Source organism: Alosa sapidissima, chromosome 7 (genome assembly GCF_018492685.1).
Source record: "Alosa sapidissima isolate fAloSap1 chromosome 7, fAloSap1.pri, whole genome shotgun sequence".
In the NCBI taxonomy this organism is placed as follows: Eukaryota; Metazoa; Chordata; class Actinopteri; order Clupeiformes; family Clupeidae; genus Alosa; species Alosa sapidissima.
This window is the reverse complement of record NC_055963.1, coordinates 33,023,906-33,045,913: the sequence shown is the minus strand read 5'-3', so window position 1 is coordinate 33,045,913 and position 22,008 is coordinate 33,023,906. Positions and strand designations below refer to the sequence as shown.

The following is a 22,008-nucleotide window of genomic DNA, read 5'->3' as shown; positions in this document are numbered from 1 at the left end:
TTTTGTAATATGTTTATATATATCTAAGCAAGAATTAGTTGCAGGAGTAGGGGGTGGAAAGAAGATAAGAAGAGTGCTTTATTTTCTTTGGCTAGTACATGGCGTCATCATGTGGCGGTCATATTACCGCTATGCAGTAGATCTAGTTTTATTCTTTACTACAGTAAGTCGGGCAGTAGGAGGCTTGAATAGTCCACTGTTTGCTTGCCTCCTCATGCACAGAACTATTTCCACTTAAACACTTCCACATGGCATTGTCCCCCACTGCAAGGATATTTATGAAAACACAGGACATGTGGGCATTCCAATTTCACAGGAGAATAGGAATAGTAAGTGCAGTTTCAGATGCAACATCTGAGTTGTGTTTTAAAAAGATGTTCAATCTGAGTTGTATTTTAAAAAGATGTTCAATCTGAGTTGTGTTTTAAAAAGATGTTCAATCTGAGTTAGGTTTTTATAAGATGTTCAATAGTTTCCCGTAGAACTGTGGTGTTCTGACCTGATGAATCTATAATTACACTTTTCCAGCAATTTTTGGTTGACTATTCCCAGGACATCGGAACACCAGGGCACATGCAACTTGGTGGGCATGCAGCTCCACTAGGCTGAATATTTATATTCATTTCACACATTTATATTCCAGTGTCGCAATGTTTTGAATATGAAAATAACACATGGTATTTATAAATCCTGATATTCCTGATATTTTTTAGTGCAAGTAAAAATTGTACACACAATGATGCAGGATTCTTCCTAGTATTGCTGAAGAGTTACAAGACACAGGTGTTTTTTCCCCCAAGGTTGTCATTAAACGGATCTCAATTTGCTTCCCTCCTGACTCCCCCATAGCTGAAGCACACTGCACGTTTACTGTCCTGCATTAAATGCTTCCTCCGCTTGTTCACTCACTCACTCACTCACTGATTGGAAACACGTGCAGCTGCCAGGACTGCTGTACCTTAAAGGCAAGGACTGCAGGGGAGAGGACAGCGGTGAACACGGTGTGGTGTTCACTGTGGAAAAGACACCCTTTAAGTGTTTAAGGGAAACTTTTAAGGACATGCTAAGCAGATCTGTGTTTGTATTAATGGATAACTATGACTGCTGGAGTGCGATGGCAGCGGGGTCATATAGGTTTTCTAATTTCAGCAATTTTTCGGTCAACGATTCCTGGTTGTGATATAAAGGTTCAAAGTGTACAAAATCTGAAAAGCTTTATCGTTGCTACAGTCTTTATGCACGCTGCATTTCGTACAATTCTGACCATTAATGGGTGCTGCAACTGACACATTTCAACAGTCGTTAGGAAACCTCATTGCTGTGGATGTGTGCATGTGAATCTGTGCATTAAATCAGTTTGGGAACAGCATGTAGTGTAGCCTGCGCGCACACACACCAGGCTTGTGCACAATTCAGAATTTAATTGAGAATGACTCCTAAATTCCAATTCAATTCTTGAATTTGAATTGAATTTGAATTAAGGTCAAAAACAGGATGTAGAATTACAATTCGAATTTGAATTAAAGGAAGTAGAATTGAAATTCAAGGAAATTATACATAATATATATACATAATTTAAGGGTAGTGTTTTACAATGAACCCTCACAGTATATGTCAGATATGATGGCATTAAACACACAACTTGTAATTTAAACAGTAACAAATTATATTTCCACACATAATAGTTTTACTTACTTAAAATGTTATAGTAAGTAGAATTCAGGTTTTGTCTTTTGTTGAGAAGCATGCAAACTGATTGTCTATGCAATTCCCATTCCAGATTTGTCTGTAATGTCAAGTTGTGCAAACGAATGCTCACTTAGTGTAGTGCACTTACAGTACAGTACACAGAATTGCTATTTCAATTAACTTGGTCATTACAATTACAAGTAAAGTATACTGTATGTTTATTTAACACAAAAGGTGTATTGAAGTTGTGCTAACTAATGTCACAGTTCAGCTAACTGATATGACAAAAATGCATTTCCAGAATACCACAGACCCGGCCTACATATTGTTTAAGGCAGTGGTCCCCAAACTTTTTCTTCCGAGGGCCAGCTTACTATGCCTGGCTGTAAGAGAGGGCCAGAGACTCGGAGTATATCAGTAACCATAAATAGCTTAGTGCTGTGAACAACAGCAGTCTACCTTAGTTGAATATTCAACTATATATAAATATTACATTTAATCTATAGGCTATTGCAATTTAATACCATTGTTAGCTGTGTTTATATTGCCATCATGTGTAAAATGTAACTCAAATTAAATTTGCATTCCCAAAAGTATTAGCAGGTAGTCCCAAAAGTATATTTCATTAAAAATGTGTGAACTCTGAACTCTGAAAATTTAAAGTTCTCAAACTATGAGAATTTTATGAAGTGCTGAAGTGGTCTGAAATGACCACCATTCTAACTTTCACTCACCTGAACTTGTGAACATTGTATGAACATTTGAACAAATAAAAATAATTATCCCAGAAAGTCCCAGAAATATGACTTGAATATAAGTTATTAGTTACAATTAGTTATTAGTAACAATTCATTGATAAACTTTTAGAATACTTTGAGCACTGATGCAGTCAGCATAGGCCTCTTACATTGTTTGCAGGTAGGACTACATTTCATTCCGTTTTTGATGGCAAACGCGAAACAGCGCCAAAACAACCACCAGTGGACAAAAAGAGTATTACATGTGTACTGTTAAGACTCGCCATAGAGAATGAATGGGGGAAATTGCGGAGGTTATAGTTTGACGATGTCGTACTCCCGTGCGGGCAGGTTGCTATATACCACGGACATATTTTGGGGGGCCACCCAAAATGAGGTGGCGGGCCGAAACCGGCCCGCGGGCCGTAGTTTGGGGACCAGTGGTTTAAGGGATCACATATTAATCTTTCCTGAAATTCAATCTTAAGTTAATAACAAAGTGACAGTGACATTAAAGGCTAAATATAGTGTTGTTGTGTAATTGATATGTGATTTATATTGATACATCACCCCATCAATGATTATCCAAAACAGACCAAACCTGTGAGTAGAACTAGTGCTGACAGTTATAGACAGACACAGATCTGTAGCTGGAAACCATACATACAGGTACCCTGTCTCTGCTAAGTTACTGAGGCTAAATGTGAGCTTGATTAGGATTTTTATGGGTGCTGTCCTTGCAAACTTATGTTGCTATTAGATATGGTGGTGTTAGTGGCTGTCCATTACATGCACTCTCCTCACACACACACACAGGAACACTGGCAGTACATGTTTGTATGTTTGAAAGTGCCGTACATGGACATTGCACAAAAACAATGTAAGAAATATTAGAATATCACCCTCTACTCTTTCTACTCCATTAAAAGTGGCCTACAAAAGTATTGTACGTTTCTGATATTAAGATTTTCTGCATACAGTACTCAAATATGAAGGTGTAATCCACCCAAAAGACTTGCTGATGCAGCATGTCATGGCATACTGCACATCATACAATGATTCTGCATGCATATAGTCAAAATAAAGGAGAAGTATCATGTTTCGATCTGCTTATTCTCCTGAAGTATGACTGTACAGTGGTGATACTGATATACTGTAGTGTCACACTGTAAAAGTAGACATACAGCACAGTTATGTTTAATATGACTGCCGCATAATGGCAGAAGTATACTTGTGCAAGGTAAATACATGTGTTTATTTGTCAAATCAAATCAATGTATTTATATAGTACATTTAACACAACAGGGTTGACCCAACGTGACCATTTGGGTCATTTCCATTTGGATACTATACTATACTTTATCTGTTGTTGCAGATTGTCTTAATGAAGCACTGTACACAACAGACACACACACATGTGTCCAGGCACACACAGACACCCTCACACATGCATAAACTATGGTAAAAATCGAATATAGACATACCATAAAGCAGTGTGTAATATGACTGCCGCATATTAGTGGAATACTTGTGCGATGCGGATACAGGCGTACATTTGGGTGGCACCAGTAAAGTTAAAATAAAAGAGAAGTATCATGTTTCGATCTGCGTAACTGCTTATTCTCCTTTTCTAAGTATTTTTTAGTATGACTGTACAAAGCAAATCCAGAATATTCAGTATTCAGCTAAAGGCCTTCCTGTCCCACATTTTGAGAGGGCAATGCAACAGACTACCATTACAGTGCATACAGTACTGAGACAATAGCACAATAATAGAAGGTCCCATGTGAACTACCATGTGAACTCCTCTTTACCTTTACCACGAGCCATTTTAAGCCACATCTTGACATCATACCATAAAATAAAGTGTGATTGTGATCTGCAATTATATTACATCCAGGAAAATTATACAGGTCGAAAATAAGGAACCTCATGCCATTTAACAAAACAAAAAAAACAGCTATTACACAGAAAGGAAATGTCTCTCCAAATGCAGTGCACATTTCTGGGAAAATAAATCAGTGAACATGGAACAACTCCTTGTCCCTCTCCAGCTTTGGAATTATGTGGAGGAAATGTAGACTAAATACAGATTACCAGGTCTCTGCAGACTAAATAGAGGTCATTGTGTGAGTCCTGGGTACTGTGGTCGTTGACGAAAGTTCCAGTGTACTACAGCCAGCTTGTATGCAGCAGGTGAGAGTGTCAGAGCTCCGGGTTGTAACTGTTCCCACCTGTTCAAACAGAGGGCCGAAATCCAGGACAATGTGGCACGCAACGAATAGATAACATCAACACCTGCATTCTCTTCTCCGAATCCCCTCAGCCCCGGCTAGAATGAGGTCACGTCCAAGGGGGCTTAGTCAGGACACAAAGAGCGCACCCCACAGATCTTAACATGACAACAGGCCTCGTCGCCGCCATCTCGGGGGAAGGGGGGGGGCTGGGGAAACCCTCACCCAGCCTTACAGTTATTGCCCAAAAGTTATTCATGGAAAATGACGAAAAGCCTGAACGACACTCGAGACCCATAGCCCATTTAGGTAGATTATTAAGAGGCGGGGGGTGGGGGGGGGGGGGGGGGGGCAGAGGGGATTGGGGTGCTGGGGTTAGTCGAGCAGCATTGGCAGAAGTCACAATTCAGACATGCATGACTGGCGAATAACAACAGAGGGAAGGGCAATTACCTGCTCTGAGCCAGACCCCGTCAGATCAAGTTACCAGCGCGCCGACACAGCATTACTGCTCGGAGATTTCAGGGGACAGGCGTTAGACTAGCAATCTCCAGCCGGGGCCGCTCACTCCACCTCACTGCGCGCCCCTCTGGTGTTCATCCAGGGATTGGTGATTGCATCAGGAGGCCAGGAAACATTGTTTCCTTTTGAAGTTTGTTCTGTGTACAGATTGCTGTGTTGAGAAGAATTTGTGCAATGTTTTTGACACAAAAAGGGATCTTACGGCACAGGTTCATAAAGTGTTGTGGTGGTAGTGAAGCACTGGCAGTATGACAGAAAGTATATATTGTTTTTGCAGCTGTAGGCTAATCAGTGTGGGTTATTGTTGTTGAGCTCTCAGCCAGGCCCTTACGCACAAACACAGTGGTAACACTAGCCGGCTTTTGCATCATCTTCATCAATGTCAGTTACTAAAAAGCTTAAATCAGATGTGCTCTTTGGAGTGCAGTCAAGCGTGTGTCGAAGTTGCAAAGTCATAGAGACCACGTGTCAAATTAGTCTGTGGGAGCCTTTTAAACCCCTGGTGACACAGCCCCCCCCCCCCCCCCCACTGGAACTGGAACCCTTCACCCCTGGACACATGAAGGCTCCAGAGCTAGTTAACTCATGTGCTCAAGTCATCAGGCCCACCAGAGCAGATTAGAGTGAAGTCATTGTGACTGCCAGACACACTTAATGCCAGGCTGTGGTGATGCCCCTTCTGTAAGAACACTGTACTGAGTGGATACCTGTACTGCATTTGTACAGAAAGCCTATAGGATACTGTTTTGTTGCTGTCACTGTGTGTGTGTTTGTCTGTCAGTTCTGTTGCAGCTCAAATGATGCATTCCAGAACATCTGAGAGTGGTTTTTTTTTTATTTAAATATGTGACATTGAGGTTTCTCAACCACAAGCCAATAAACAAACTCATCTGATGAAGGACAAGGGAAAGCACAGTATTACAGTCCACGTCAGCTTCCCTATCCCAAAGGATAAATCTACTGAGGACATCATAGGATGCTAATTAAGTCAGCCAAGTCATTCAAGTCATGATGTGAGGAGGAGAATAAATCTGCTTGGCTCTCAGTTCATCCATGTCATTGATTTGTCACAGAGGGTTTCCAATACAATACAGTGCGCATAGCCTTTTCTAACCCCATGGAGCTTTCCGCTCAACCACACGGTTCCCCCAAATTGCCATTGTGCTCATGTGCTTCTGGTGGTGCACCAGTGGTTCTTAAAGTCAAACTCTCTCCTCAGATTTATTGTGCCTGGGCTTGCCTGCATTGGCAATGCAATTTCACCTTAGAATCTAGGCATAGATCATGGTCCGGTTAAGGTCTTAAGCATTTGGGATGCTTTTGTTAGTGAGGTCTTTACTTATGTTATTATTATTATTATTATTATTATTATTATTATTATTATCTCTAACTGGCTATAATTAATAATCTTAAAATGTTTGTGTAATAAATGTCATTTTAATTTGGAAATATGAAAAGAAATATGGCAGCCACCGTATATGTGAATTAGGTAGCCTACATTAAACATTTTTGGTTAGAAAGTATAAGAAATCTAGTTAGTTAGTGAGTGATTTAGTCATTGCCCCAAATATGGCAATGCCCGAGTGTTGAAACAATCGCAAATAGGCTACTTAGTTAAGGTTGCTAGACATCACATTCTTCGACTGTATCAGAAGGATGGAGCGATAAAGTTTATCAAAGACGTGCTGTTTCCAGATGGAAACACTTAGAAAAGGGGTTAGAGGATTTTTCTTGTGTCTTCGGGGCTGACTGCGTACTGCGTTGGGTAGGCTACTAAAAAAAGCCTATGTCCCTCCCCTTGGTGAAAACACCCCCTGCCTAACGGAGAGCGCAGACCTAACTCAAACACGAGTGCGCGTTGCTCTCCTCATCCAACTTTCTGGGATGTTCACAGTTGATGGAAACATCGTGAAACTGGAGGTAAGATGAGCCCATGTCATTTGTACATTGGCTTAGAAAAATGTAAAAACTTTTTTTACGAGTGTATTTAATATATATGTGTTACTCTGAGAACTTATAAAAGTTGGTCAAGTGTCCAATCAACAGTTAACTTATGTCAAGCTTATGTCAAAAAACTGAGGACACTTAGGAACAACTTCAACTTACTGCGTAGGTAGCCTATAGCCTAAGGTATTTTTCGAATAGCAAACATCTAAATCGTCTTGTGAATCCCAGAATGTTCAAATAGAGAAAACACGTGCATAGTTTGGTATCCGCTTAATTTACTTAATTTTGTCCAAATGCTATTTTCATTTCATGTCATGGACTTGAAATATTACCCTCAAGTGTTCAGTGTTGCAGTAGAATTTATCGGTGTGAATTTAATGGAATTGCGTGGAAATGGACAGCTGAAGGTTTCACAGAAGCCTGGTGTTGCTGATGTGCGACAGTCATGGGAGTCTTTCCTCTATCACTTCTACTGCGGGCATGGACTGACAAACATGCACTTTTTGGGGCTAATACACATTGTTATTGATGATAACGAGTAGTATCGCTAATGTGTCAGACAGGGACGTTATCTTCATCCTAACAAGCACATAAAAGGGTTTCACTAGATGTCTTCCATCAGGTTGATATCTTTATCACAGCTTCTGACTTGCAGATAAGCTGCTACTGACTTAGGCTATCTATTCTTCTAAAGAGAATAATGACCAAAACAAAGGCTAAAAATAGGGGCAAGCTCCAACAGGGCATCATGGTATTTGCTTTTGTGATGACACCACCTATTAACATGTGTCAAAGTCAACATAAAACAATAGCCACGGTATGGGTGTACTATGGTGAGCTAGTGTTAGTTATGGGTCAGTCAACATGTGCTCCTGTAAGGCTCCCGCACAAAGCATGCACTGATGAGTGGTGTACATGTCTGCAGAGCACTTATGTTCTTTTCATTAGGTGGCCTCATGTGATGGAGGGAGGGAGAGAGAGAGAGAGAGAGAGAGAGAGAGAGAGAGAGAGAGAGACAGAGAGCGAGAGGGGGAGAGAGAGGGACACACTCCACAGGGGCTGAAGTGGTTTTACATCAATCCTGACATCTATGAGACTCCGCATTGGCTGCGGGTGTCTGACTATCATACATCAAAAGCATGCTGTGCCTCAGCCTGCTGCTGCGTACTCATTTATGAGCCTAATTGTTGATTTAGCAGACATGGCCATCGCAGGGGGAAAGCCTTCCACCACAGAAGATTGACTGAGGATAATCGTAAGCCATTAGTGCTGGTTGCGTTTATTTTTTTTTTTCCCTGCCAAAGGAGAGGTGGGAGGAACGTAGTCATTCATGTGAAAGAAAATGAAGATATGACTGTTGATTTCTTGTTCCCACCACAACCATTTAACCCTGTGGGTTCTTAAACAGTCACTGTCACATCACTACACGCAGTTTGATGTTCATTTTGAATGGCAGTAATGTGGAAAACAGACACCCAGCAGAGGCTATCTGCTCGAGCCGAAAGCATGAAGACATGTTTGAGCAGGTTTCCTTGTGCACACATGTACACAAGAGCACAGAAGGTGTCTATTGAGGGGAAATATAACATGTCAGTGTGGACTGACTTTTGCCCTGTGCCAGTAGTCAACCACATGTTCCCGTCTATGTGCTATTGTGACTTCATTGAGGGCAGGTTTTGTTTCATAAGCAGTAGATGCCATTTGTTTTTGTTTTTGAATAGATAATTCAAGCATGAAAATGGACTGCTACTGTAAAAAAAAAAGTATCATTTTTTTTTAAAGTAGCCTATGTGTGCCAAATGTAAAACAATATTTTCCACCAAAAGAGATATTTCTTTTGAAGTACTGTCTAGGAAATAGTATAATCAGCAGTATTTTGAAATGTGCGCTACATAATGTGCCCATGTAAATCCCACTGGTTCTTTAAAACAGTGCACTGCCATCTAACAGGAAAGCCAAATAGAAACCAGCTGGTGTCTGAAACTCAATATCTACACAGAGCGAGTCTGCTTCATAGAGTTTGTTCACACTTCGGTTGTTTCTAAATATTCTGTGGTTTTTATTGACATTTCCTGTGTGCGCTAATAAACAAGCTCACTCCATACTTTATTCCCCACATCATGAGTGGAATATTGAATAAGGTGTAGTTCACTTAAGCCTGCCTTCATGCTCCCACTCTCTGTGACTGAAGTGCTGCCAAGACCTGCTGAAGAAATTTGATACTTTCTCCATCTACTGCTGCTTCGAACCGTTACCCTTAATGTGCAGAACTTTATGGTCATTTTTACATCATTTTTCCCCCATCACACAATGATATAGCCTGAATAGTACAGACTGCAAATTCTTAAATGCAGTTTGACACTGTATGTTGGAGTAAAACTTTTAAGATGGCGTATAGCCCTTTGCTATTTTTATCTCTTGGCATCCAAGGGCTCAGATCGAGACGTCTACCAGGTAAGTTGTGTCGAGTTTATATTGAGTCTGTGTCTCATTTTCGCTGGCCAGACTAATTGCCCGCCTAATATACTTCCCCTGCTTAGAAAAACAGCTCCGAGGACGGCTTTGAACTGGGATCAAACCCAGCACCTGCATGGGCCACTGTATCCGAGCCAGGCAGAAGCAGAGTGACTTGTCTGGCTGTAATGAGTGCTTTTCTGCACAGTATGGGCACAGGGGGAAGACCAAACATGACTGTGTGTGATCAAGGCAACTCATACATGATACTGAAGTTACTTTATGTTGCAGTTTCACTAGATGGGTTATGTTTTTTTATATAATATCTATATATCACAATTCATGTTTTGTTGTGTTTTAAACATGCACTCTGTGGTCTTTGTTGGCTTAAATGAGACATTTCTATATGATGTAAAGTGTTTCGTTTTTGTATTGCTACGATAGGTTAGGGTTAACCTCGAATCCAGACTCTTCGCTTCTCTTCGTGCAAAGGCCGCCTAGTAAAAGCCTTAAACGTAATCGCTCTCAGCCACGCCCTCCGCTGGTTGGTTGGTGGCTCTCGGTTGGTATTCTATACGAGAAATCTGTTGAAAGCACAACTGTACCAGTCTACAACTGAAGCGAAATGAAATTGAGCAGAAGTACATCGACGGGCAGAGCCAGGCTAGGTTAGGGTCACATGGTAGGGAAAGCACTGTTTTGCAGGCGGGGCTTTAGTGATGTCACTACCTGTTGCTAATTGGGTTAGATTGAACCCCTGTCCTGAGTCCGGGGCTCACAACTAGTTACAGGTCTTCGAGAAAGACTGGGGGCCTGTTATTCCCCTCATGTGCGTTTGCCCGTTCTGAGTCTGGCAATCTTGGACCTGTCTCGAGCCACAAGTGACCTCTCGCTGAGCTCTGCCAAAGCTGACACACACACATTTCAACCACACAGCTGGGCCCTACTTCCACGTCTTTACATCACACAGGGACCATGTGTAGGTAACAGTAACCTATGCATTTGTTTACATTCTTTCAGGCAAGAGAAATGCAAACAAAACATAAGCAACTAACTGAATCAATATTGTTTACTCTCTGCAACTTGGAATCCTAATTGTTTGTTTAAAAGATTGTAAGTAGTAAGTTCTAAATTGTAAGTTTAAAATAAAACCCTACATACCTCATGTTTAACTAGTTGTGGTGCTGACTGTTAATATGTGATTTCTCCTTGCAATGTTTGGATGTCTTCCAAAGTTTACATTTGGCTGTTTATCTTAATATAGACGAGTGATGTATGGTCTTTACGTTTGAATTCATGCCCACGGCATAAAAATGAGTGTGAAATATCAGCAGAATTGAGAAGTATCCATGCAGGACTGGGGATCCTGTGTGCTCTATTTGTCTAGTGTGTGAGCACAGGCTTCATCAATATACACATCAACAAAACTGAACCCGTGGGGTTTAAACAAAAGCATGTGGTTATGCAGAATGAAATCTACTGAGGTATGCATGGCTATATGGCGCTGATAAAGTGATATGTTTTCATTTGAGGTCTTCAGACCACCATGTGGCTGGGGTAGATCAGCCTGAACTATTTAGACTGGATGAAATAGCATAGCAGGAAATATGTGTGTAGTGTAGCCTACCTACCTAACATAACTCTCTCCCTCATTTTTTGATGCTGCAGGTTAACAAAGGCCACTGATCAAAGGGAGCTGTACGACAGAGCGAGCCCTGTTCAGATTCCTGACGGAGTGCAGAGGACTTTATAGAGTATTTTATTCATTTCCCCCTTGGAAAGTCCTGAGGCCTCTGGGTTCCAAAAAAAAGAAGGAAAATAAATAAATAAAAAATGGACTGTTCAGGCCAGATAAGAACTATCCTTCTGGGGCACATCCTGGTGCTCTGCCTGGGTATGAGTGTGGGTCAGAGAGACTGTACTGGGGTGGACTGTCCCGTGATGGACAACTGCATCGAGGAGGTCCTGGAAAGGGGCGCGTGCTGCGCGTCCTGTCTGAAGCGTGGGTGTGCCTGCGAGGGCTATCAGTACTACGACTGCCTGAACGCGGGCTTCCGTGGCGGCAAAGTGCCCGAGGGCGAGTCCTACTTCGTGGACTTTGGTAGCACGGAGTGCTCGTGCCCGTCAGGCGGCGGTCGCATCACCTGCCACTTCATCCCGTGCCCGGACATTCCGCAGAACTGCATCGAGACGATCACGCCGATGGACGGCTGCCCTCAGTGCGAGCGCATCGGCTGCGTCCACCAGAGCCAGAAGTACGAGGCCGGCCACACTTTCCAGATGAGCCCGTGCGAGGTTTGCCACTGCCCAAACGACGGCGGTAGCCTCATGTGCTCCCCAGTTCCAGGCTGTGACCCCCAGAAGGTCAAGAAGCCCATGTTAGCGTCCACTGTAGAGGACCGCGACAGCGAGCCACACCCCGGGACCTTCAGTAACTTCCTGCCCCTCTACAAAGAGGATCCTACAGACACGCCCACAGATGAAGACTACGACTACATGACTGACCTCACCACAGCTGATACCCAAGACGTGGTCGAACCCGCCGAGCCAACCTCTTCGCCTCCCTCTTTCTCGGAAACGTCGTCTTCCCACGCCTCCTTTGGAGAAGGCCCCAGACAAGAGCTTAGGGAGGCACAGGGGGCTTACGAAACCAGAAACGCAGAGGAACACATGACAAGTCCTCCCTCCGCTGCGGATACCATAACCTCAAGACTCCAGGAGAGTACAACGGCAGCGGACAAAGCCCAGGCCCCAAAGCACCATGGGCCGCCCCGGGAGGCCTCTGAGGGCCAGAGCCGACGACATGCTGAGACCCAGAGAGGAGCCCAAGAAAGGGACCTCCCGCACACTGCTCACAGCGAGAGGAACCCCAGACACAAGACCCACCATGAGCACAGGGACAGCCATGCCCCTGGTCAGGGAGACAATCATTTGCCAGACTCCCGCGACGGGCGCCAGGACAATGCCCTGCCCTCATTGAAATTCAGCCCCTCTAGGCCGCCACCTGTGAACGTGAGAGAGGACCGCGGGCACCCTTCGAGGAGGCAGTCACAGACGCTGCTCCACTATCATACGGGACAGGAGAAGGAGCACGGCAGCAGCAGCCCACCATATTCCCACCAGCGTGAGTCAACACGTTCCACTTTATCTTCTGCTTTGCACAGCCCGGGGTGTTTGTGTGTGTGGGGGGTAATGTTCGAGTCATGTAAAAGTCATGTCGACCTTAAACGGAACCAGAAGCTCTCTAGGAATTTGAAATTCAAGTTATCTCTTGAAGACCGTATTGAGTTGATTTCAGAAATACCTGTGAGCTTGTGTGACCTGAGTACTTAGATCACAGCTTTTGTTATTATATTGTTATAATTACTTTTGTGTTTTACATTGCTGGGTACTGTTCAAGCATGATTTGGCTTTTAAATGTGTTGAATGATTCATTTATGTCTCCCAGTCCCATATCCTGTGTTTGTAATGAAAGGTTGCTTTTAAATGTTAGCTGGCATTGATGCAGCACAGAGTGAAAAAGAATATTTATTACAGAAACACCCACCATTTCCCTTACAACGCCCTCAAGAGATATTACATCTTTATAAACATTCCAAATTTAATCTGACAGTTAGTTTTTACAGCCCACATATTAATATTCTTATAATATATATTTTATATTCTCAATAGCAGAATAACAGTTCATGACAGACTTATTAGCCTTCAGCGATCTCTCTGAGATTGTTACGTGCTAAATTAACAGTGAGATTTGGCATTTGTCCCACATCATTCCAGTAGGAGGAATAGGCTACAAAGGCAGGTCACACCTCCAACCTGGATGAGACTCCAGAGGCTGGTAGCATTGTCCCCATTGTCAGATCATCATCATCATCATCATCCATGTCAGCCCTGTGATAGAAGCACCCCACAGGGGATGAAAGCTCCTGAACACTAGCTGACAGTGGACAGCATATGATATACAGTACAGATTAAAGGCCTGGAGGGTGGATTAGTAGATAGTACTGGAGGGACCAAATCTGTTTTGGATTTTGTGGTCGGCTGTTAAAGAGACAGGTGTGTTCAGTTCTTCAACAGGTGGACTCTGAAAATCAGATATGTGTGAACAATCCTTCACACACTTAAATAAAAAAGGGAAATTGATGATTCTCAGACAGCTGCTGTTCTATTTATGGTTGTAAATTTAGCTGATATTCTTTGTTTTAATCGCAGATATTTGTAAATGTATTGTAATCCACTGATGACATATAGCCACAGTCTACAGTCATCTGGACACCCCTGTGTGCAAGAAATCTGACCTACATGTTGTTCGCGGGCTGTTTTACGGGGGGGAAATCTATACGCACAGCAGTAGGGCTGTGCAGACTCGTAGTGACAAATGACTTTCTTTCGCTGTGGAATCCAAAGGGAAAACAGCTTAACACTGCGGTATGCATACATGCATACATACATCTGGCATCTCAGACCCCACGTGTAAACGGTGCGATCGCGAGTGTGTGTTCTGTGTGGTTAGTAAACAGTTGTAGTGTCGGCCCTCGTAACCTCTATGTGTGGGCGCTCTCCCTCTGGTTGTCCTTCACTGCTGAGACCTGTTTTTCCCCTTCATTTTCAGCACCTGGTCTCCATAGGAATGCATGGATGTTTTTTTTACTTCTCTTTCTTTAGGTTTTAGCCCTCGACGTGAGGTGTTGATAGACCTGGAATACCTGTCGTCCACATTCCATAAGCCTCACTAGCTTGGAGGCCCTCCAGAGTCTTATCAGTTTTGTGCTTGTGAGTCGAAGGTGATAAAACATAAGTGCTTTGGTTGGGTCAATAGCAAAAAGCTGTTTGCATATAGCGTGATACACTGACAGTGCCCAAGGATGTCTTTGCTAACGTGACATGAGCCAATTTGCCGTTAGCGTTGAACACAAATTATATTTTGTATGACTCACATGGGGGTGAGGTTGTCGGGGGAGAACTTGGACTTGTTCCAAAGCGTGGCATGTCATAGTGAAGATGATAGGTTCCATACTGTCTGCCTTAAGTATTCCTGCACACCACTCCCCCAAGCAGCAGGAAGGTGGTGAGAGTGTGTTATCTGTAGAGAGACAGGTCTCTGGGGTACTGTGAGCTGGGACTGCGAGGGCCGGAAGTCGAGGGCTCTTGTCGGCCCGACTGGCACCAGCACTGAGGTTGGGGGGAGAGGAAGATGACAGGAAGAGCCATTGAAGATATGATGATAATGTTCCGGAATCTCTTGGCATTCTATCTAGTCGCCAGTGGAAACAGGCCAAGGTCTGGAACAAACATGGCCAGATCCACCAGATCCAGTCTTAACTGCTATACCAATCATGTAACACAGCAGGACACTTCACACAACTTTCTCTGGAGATCCAGATCTAATCGAAATGGCCTTTCCCCAAGATAGTGTCTTTCCCTAAGAACAGTCTAACGATCGCGTACAAGCTTCTTTCTCACACACAGTAGAAGAACTGCTCACAATGCATTGGTTTGCAGCGTCATTGCAGACTGCATCTGATTGACCCACTCAGCATGTGATGAGTTTGCTGCTGTGTTAGCCAAAGACGATGCCAGGGTCTGCTTCACCCCCCCCCCCCCAACAACCAACAACCAACAAAACACACACACACACACACACACACACACACACACACACACACACACACACACACACACACACACACACAGGGACCTATGGGCTCCTCACACTGCTCCACAATAGTTAAACTCCTCCAGGTGCCCTCCACATGATCAAAGTAACACAATGAATTCATTAATTTTCAATGTACTGGGTATCCGTTTAGCGTTAATGGGGTACCCAATTCGTCTGAATCTGATCTTGCTCCTACCCGATTGTGTTGTTTTAAGGCTACTTTGCAGTGAAGACTAAAGACTGGACTGAAAAGTGATTGCAATGTGTACTTCTCTATCTCTCTCCTTCCTCTCTCCCCACCCATTTATTTCATATCTAAATGAGTGTTCCTTCCTTCTAGAGCGTTTTCTTATTAGGAGTGTGCATGAAGCAAACTTGATTTATAATATGAGGAGGCGCTGATATGGAGGTGTGTGTGTGAGTGTGTGTGTGTGTGTGTGTGTGTGTGTGTGTGTGTTTGCTGAGGGGGGGTTCGACTAGACTGGCTCTTATTCCAGTCCACAAAGACGCTCCTCCAACACATACTTTTCTCCGAGTTGTGGCATGCCTCGTTATTACAGGCCTGGCACTGCAAATGATGAACTCCTTCCGTTAACGACCTTGATGATGTAGGCATTGCAGGAGCCAACATTTATGCAGGCCTGATTTTGAGTAGCAAGCTATCAGCCAGACAAAAGGGGGAATTCTTTCCTTTTTCTGTCTCCCAGTCTGAAAAATGGTTGTTCATTCTGCGGAGATGCTCAGTCTTGCAGGTCATAAATGTAGTGTACATTTGGTGAATGGTGTTGTGCTTACTAACCTGGCTCGAAATAGGAGTTTTGATGCCATACCTGCAGATGCATTCACCAGTTAATGGGATGATTTAGAAAGAATGGAAATATGTACACACACACACACACACACACACACCACATGCACCACACGCAACAGGAATAGACCCCTGGGGAATGTATGTGTATGTGTGTGTGTGTGTACATGTGAACAGAATGACAGTTCTCCACTCAGTGCGTATGTATGGAGATGTTGAAGCCTTATCACGGAGCGCAGTGGAGTAAATAGAAGCACACTTTCCCTTCCTTCCTTTGTTCTGTCACAGCAGGAGTGCCGTATGATACACCCTGCCCTCGCTGTCATTCGCTTCTGCACCGATGTGTATTCCACACTCACACACACCCTCTCTGATACACACTCACTTACACACGTACTGTAAGTATCCACAAATCTACACGCACACACACACAAACACAGACACACACTCTCTTTCACGCTTCCCGTCAGGCACACACACACATAAACGTCTACAAATCTACACACACACACACACACACACACACACACACACATACTCATAACGAGATCAGTGTGGCTTGTGCATGCTGTACTTGCAGCTGTGGGCAAACACAGACCGACAGCAATCGCAAACACACCCCTTCTCAAACAACCCCACCCCAGCCGGCAGATTTACAGGGGGCCATTACAGGAAGGAATCTCTGTGTGGCTCCTGGAAAAGAGCCATTTGTCACGTGTGTGTGTGTGTGTGCTTGCTCTTTTAGTATAGCTGGTTGTTTATGTTTTTGTTATTTTGTTTGTCTGCCTTGGCTGGATGAGATATTGAGCCAGGGGGCTCTGCCTAGGGGGTATTAATAACAGTGATACTTTCACGACTGCCTGTTCACTGGGGGCAGTTGAGGGAGAGAGATGGGGGTAACAGTCACTTTCACTGCTGCCTGTATTCTGGAATGGGGGTGGGGTGGGGGGGGGTGGTTGGGTGAGTTACGGTTGGGGAGTGGGAGAGAGAGTGCTGAAGTGAATTACACCACAAGAGAATAGGGCTCATCAGGAAGCGCTGTGCGCCTGATCTCCGGTGCCTCATGGCCAGGATTTCTCAGCTACATGTGTGTGTGTGTGTGTGTGTGTGTGTGTGTGTGTGTGTGTGTGTGTGTGTGTGTGTGTGTGTGTGTGTGTGTGTGTGTGTGTAGAGAGAGCATCAGGAGAAGAGTTAATATCCCACCGTGCTCTACTGAACAGCAGGATCCTGTCAAAGAACAGTTTGTAAATAGCACCAGTGGAGAAAGAGTGTACTGTTACATTTCCAGATTTTTGGGGCACTATTGCCCAATTTGGTTTCAGATATTGTTCCCCACAATAGACTATCCAATCTGCACATATAGCCTAAGGATCATTGTCCTTTACGGTAATTATGATTATGGGGAACATGACTACAGTATTGGAGTAATTAACATGCAGATTTCTGTAGAGAAGCATTCTTTAATCAAACAGGATATCTCCATTAAGATCTCTCCTCGGGCATGGTAGAGGAAGTGCAAAATTGCTTCATAATGTTGAGTTCAAGTGATTACTGGCTATGGTGCAATGATGTCAACCACAGCCTTAAGGCACATATGGCAGGTAAAATTACAATTTAGATAGCGGTTCCTCCCTTTGCCAAAGTCATTAAAATCAGTTGATAAATGATAATCATGAATGACTGAAACATTACCCTCATTGGAAAACATTCCAGTACTAAACCACAGGATGTAATCTTCCACATCATTAGATGTGCAGTACATAGTCCTGTACATGTAAGGCTTAAGTTGGTGGTTATATGAGGTACATAAAAGCTAACAACATAACCCTTGTTTGTTACTGAAAAGGATACGGTTTGTTGATTTCATCTCACCTACATGCACATGTCATCTTTACCTATCTTTGACATTATACTGTTCATGCACACGTTTACTGTAGGACAGCTCTTCTCTTGTTTTGGTTGTTTTAGGGATATTTATGTCTCCTGCTCATAATGCAAGCCTTGGCGTGACAAGTGACCATAATGACAAGCCTCGGTAAGAAATATGAGCATTAATAATTATACCTAAAAGCCAGAGAGATCATAAATCAACTGTGATGCATATTATGAATCTAAACTTAACTTAACCTAACTAATCTCCTAATTAAACATTGTGACAAAAGGAGAAAGAGTATAGTGCCCTCAATGCATTGCCTTAGTAGGATACTTTTATAGTCTCCTCAATGCATTGCCTTAGTAGGATACTTGTATAGTCTCCTCAATGCATTGCCTTAGTAGGATACTTTTATAGTCTCCTCAATGCATTGCCTTAGTAGGATACTTTTATAGTCTCCTCAATGCATTGCCTTAGTAGGATACTTGTATAGTCTCCTCAATGCATTGCCTTAGTAGGATACTTTTATAGTCTCCTCAATGCATTGCCTTAGTAGGATACTTGTTTTGTTCTAATGTTATGGATTATTGTAGCATCTCCTTGTGTTTTTTAGAGTAAGTCATCAGTACAGTGTAGTGGATTTTAAGTATTTTACAGGTCATCCCAGGGTGATCCTCCACATCTTGAGAACTTGTTCTGTCTATAGACTTCTGTGAAGAGAGGAAAATGGATGGAAGAAACCTTCTGAAAAGATGTGATTCAGCCTCCAAATCATAAAATTGCTTAAACTAGTGCACACAGCTAACCTCAATTACAGATGTCTCTCTGTTTGATGTTTTCTGGACAGAATGGGTTGCCGTCCCTCTGCTCTTGCGGTGAACTGCTTTGAAGCAGCTTTGTGATGTAGTTGTAGGTGTTAGCTTAGCGTATCATCACTGTAAGTGCAAAGGGATAGCCAAAGATCCGTTTTGAGGTTATAGTTGAATGGATGGAAGACGGTTGATGTCTTAATAAGATGAAATTCAGAGAAGGGCTTAAAGCAGTTCAAAGGGCACAGGGAGACACTTGCTTAGTGATGTGCACATGCCTCAGATGTTTCTGATTTGTAATTACAGTTGGTGGAAAGGCCCCTCATTCCTCAAAGCTGGGAATTATATTTTCACACAGCTGAGTGTTTTCCACTGAGGAGTCGGGTAGAGGACTGGGTTTGTTTTTGGGGCTACGAGGGCTTTTAGGATTCACAACAGCTCCAGGACTAGCTGGTGAAGTATGCTTCAGAATAGTTTCTCACAGAATGTTTTAAATATAAATGTTCCAGTGAGTTTTTTTTCTGACCAATTGTGTATTGTTAGTCTTGTTGGAAATTTGTTTTTGGGGGGTAGAGAATGTTGCTGTAAGTTTTAGTGTGTATGTTTTTTCATGATCTTGGCTCACAGACAAGACTTTGGGACAATTGGTTTAAGTGTGTTTTTTATCAGAAGGAAAAACATGAAGATATCTATCTCACAAAGAGGTTTTGAAAAAATGGTGCAGCGTTTTCAGCTAAACCAACCCAATTACTGAGACTTAATTAGGTGTTGTTAAAAACATGAAAGAAATAATGAGAAGTGCCACTTCACAAAGGGGGGAAATGTTCAGAAGGATATTTTTCCTGCCTTGTTTGTTTATTCACTCCTTCGGTTAAAAGAGCTGCCAATATCAACAGCGTTGGAGCTAATTCGTCTTGCCATGGCTCTGAAAACGGTAACAAATGTGACCCCGGGTGCCAAGTGACCTCACCACCCCAGACCCACCCCCACCCACCCACCCAACCCCATCAAACTCGGAGTCACATGACGGGGCGCTTGTTTTCTAAAAAAGCTGAGCACAAGTAGTGTTCAAGTGGTGTCCACCGTGCTCGCTGCACAGATGGAGTCGGCCCGCTCCTGCCAGAGCGTGCAGACTTTATGAGGCACATCAGAGGCGTGTGGAGGCCGTGTGGCCCTGCTGTGTGGGAGCTCCCACCGGAGCCAGGCAGCACTGTGCGGCTGGATAATTAACCCCCACAACTGGGCAGGTCACCGGTCACGCTCTCCGGTGTATTTTTAAGTCGTGTTTGAATCCGTGATGTGATTTTTTTTTTCTTTTTTTGGCTGTGTGTTTGTGTGGAAATGTCGTAATTCCTCATTGCCGAATGTTTTCAATCTGTCTTGGTCTAAAGGAAAACACTGAACCACTGAGATTTGCCCTGGGGTGAAACTGAATATAATAGCACACTGTTTCAGACTTTTTTCGTCATTTTATGCTTACAGTAGACATTTGAAGTTTTACCACAAGTGATGTACGATCTGTTGGCCTTTTTGTTAGTCTTTTTTGTGAAGTAATCAGACAACAGATTTGTTTGCCTTCCATGCACATGAAAGATGGCCAAAATGTTTCCCTTTTGAGAAGTATCCAGTCTCTAGTCTCCAATAGATTTGTATTTGCATATCTAGCAGACTCTGTTATCCAAAGCGACTTACAGTACATATGTCAACTACATTACAAGGGCCATTGTCCACGTTGTGCTCAACGAAAGAGACTGGGAATTGAACCCACAACTTCCTGGCTACTGCATGCTAGCCCAGCTCCTTAACCACTGCGCCACCACTGCGCTTGATGGCCCATGATTAGCAGTGCTATTCCAGTATAGGGACATCCATCCACTGCACCACATGCCATGCAAACAGCAGTCCCGGCTCTCACTCTTATGTCAGTGGAGTTGGGTGAACGGTTACAAAATCCAATTCCACTTCCAATTCCAAAAGGTGGCACACACAGTGCATGCCAAACACTCAGTGTGCCATCTTTGATGCGAGCTCTATGCGTTGCATGCTGCGTTAACAGTTCACAGTGTTTTACTCTGAAGTGAAAACTTGCTGCTGTGACAGTGAAGGATACATAAAAATGCCCAAAAATATTCCACTTTCCTCTGTGCTGCTCACGCAGTTGGTGTAGCACCACATGCCTCTCCTCTCCTCTCCTCTCCGTCTCTCATCTCTCTGGGATCTGTCTCTGACGTGAGCGTGTGCTGCCGTGTGTCTGCGATGCTCCTGACTGCTCTGCTCTGTGATCCTCCTCATGTGTCGGTGTGATGGTGTGTCTGTAGTGTCGGCGAAGGAGCTGGTGGAGGTGTGCTGCGAGGCGGGAGAGAAGTGGGCCTCCGTCCATGGACACTGCTCCAACATGGCCGCCGTGCGAGAGGACACACACTCCATCTGTTGGTAATGACACACACACACACACACACACACACACACACACACACACACACACACACACACACACACACACACACTCCCACTCCACACACAGCCATTTATAAAGGCAGTCAGATCATGGGGGTCATGACCGAAACCAAAACATTCCTTTAACTCTCTGAAACATATTCATTTCAGGTATTTTCATTCCAGGTTGGAAGTCAGGAAAGCTGTGCTGGAGATGGTTTTTAGGATCCATTTTCCCTCCATGTCCTATAGTAGTTATGCCAGTTGGCAATTCCTGTGTGTTTCCACTCTTTATGATGGAAGACTTTTTTGGTGCTTTTCAAAGTGTTGACATTCTTGCGCTGTTTTGTGTGGACGTGTATTTGTTTAACGTGTTCACCCATGACAGGTCGGCTCAGAAGCAGTGCTGCAGCGGCTCCCTGAAAGAGAGAAAGTGTTTGGCCGGCGTCACGGCTGCCAAGCAAGGGGACGCTTGCGAGCTGGACGACAATGATCACTGCGGCGTGGACTCCTATAAGGTTTGTAATGTGACCTAGTTCCTCCCATGTCATACCCCCCCCCTCCAGAGTCATTACTCGAGGACAAGGCACAAAAAAGTGAAGGGGTCTGCGCTGAATCGCCCTACTAATCTAATTACTGTTATTGAATTTAAACAAGAAAGAGAGAGAGGGGGAGAGAGAGATAAGAGAGGGAGAACCAGAAAGAGAGAGAGAGAAAGGGAGGGAAGTAAAAAGAGGGAGACACAGAAACAGAGAGGGGGGAGGAGATGAAGACAGAGAGAGAGAGAGAGAGAGAGAGAGAGAGAGAGAGAGAGAGAGAGAGAAAGAGAGAGAGAGAGGA

The 22,008-nt window shown here is 43.7% G+C and overlaps 1 protein-coding gene across 1 annotated transcript in view; it reads left to right on the top strand.

Moving 5' to 3' along the window:
* Nucleotides 1–7,010: 7,010 nt before the first annotated feature.
* LOC121713276 (fibulin-2-like) overlaps nucleotides 7,011–22,008 on the top strand; it is a 37,392-nt gene continuing 22,394 nt past the window's right edge. The window contains exons 1-4 of the mRNA XM_042097787.1: nucleotides 7,011–7,102; nucleotides 11,252–12,707; nucleotides 21,051–21,165; nucleotides 21,557–21,686. Coding sequence (XP_041953721.1) covers nucleotides 11,417–12,707; nucleotides 21,051–21,165; nucleotides 21,557–21,686 — 1,536 coding nt within the window. The 5' untranslated portion in view covers nucleotides 7,011–7,102; nucleotides 11,252–11,416. The remainder of the gene's footprint in view (nucleotides 7,103–11,251; nucleotides 12,708–21,050; nucleotides 21,166–21,556; nucleotides 21,687–22,008) is intronic.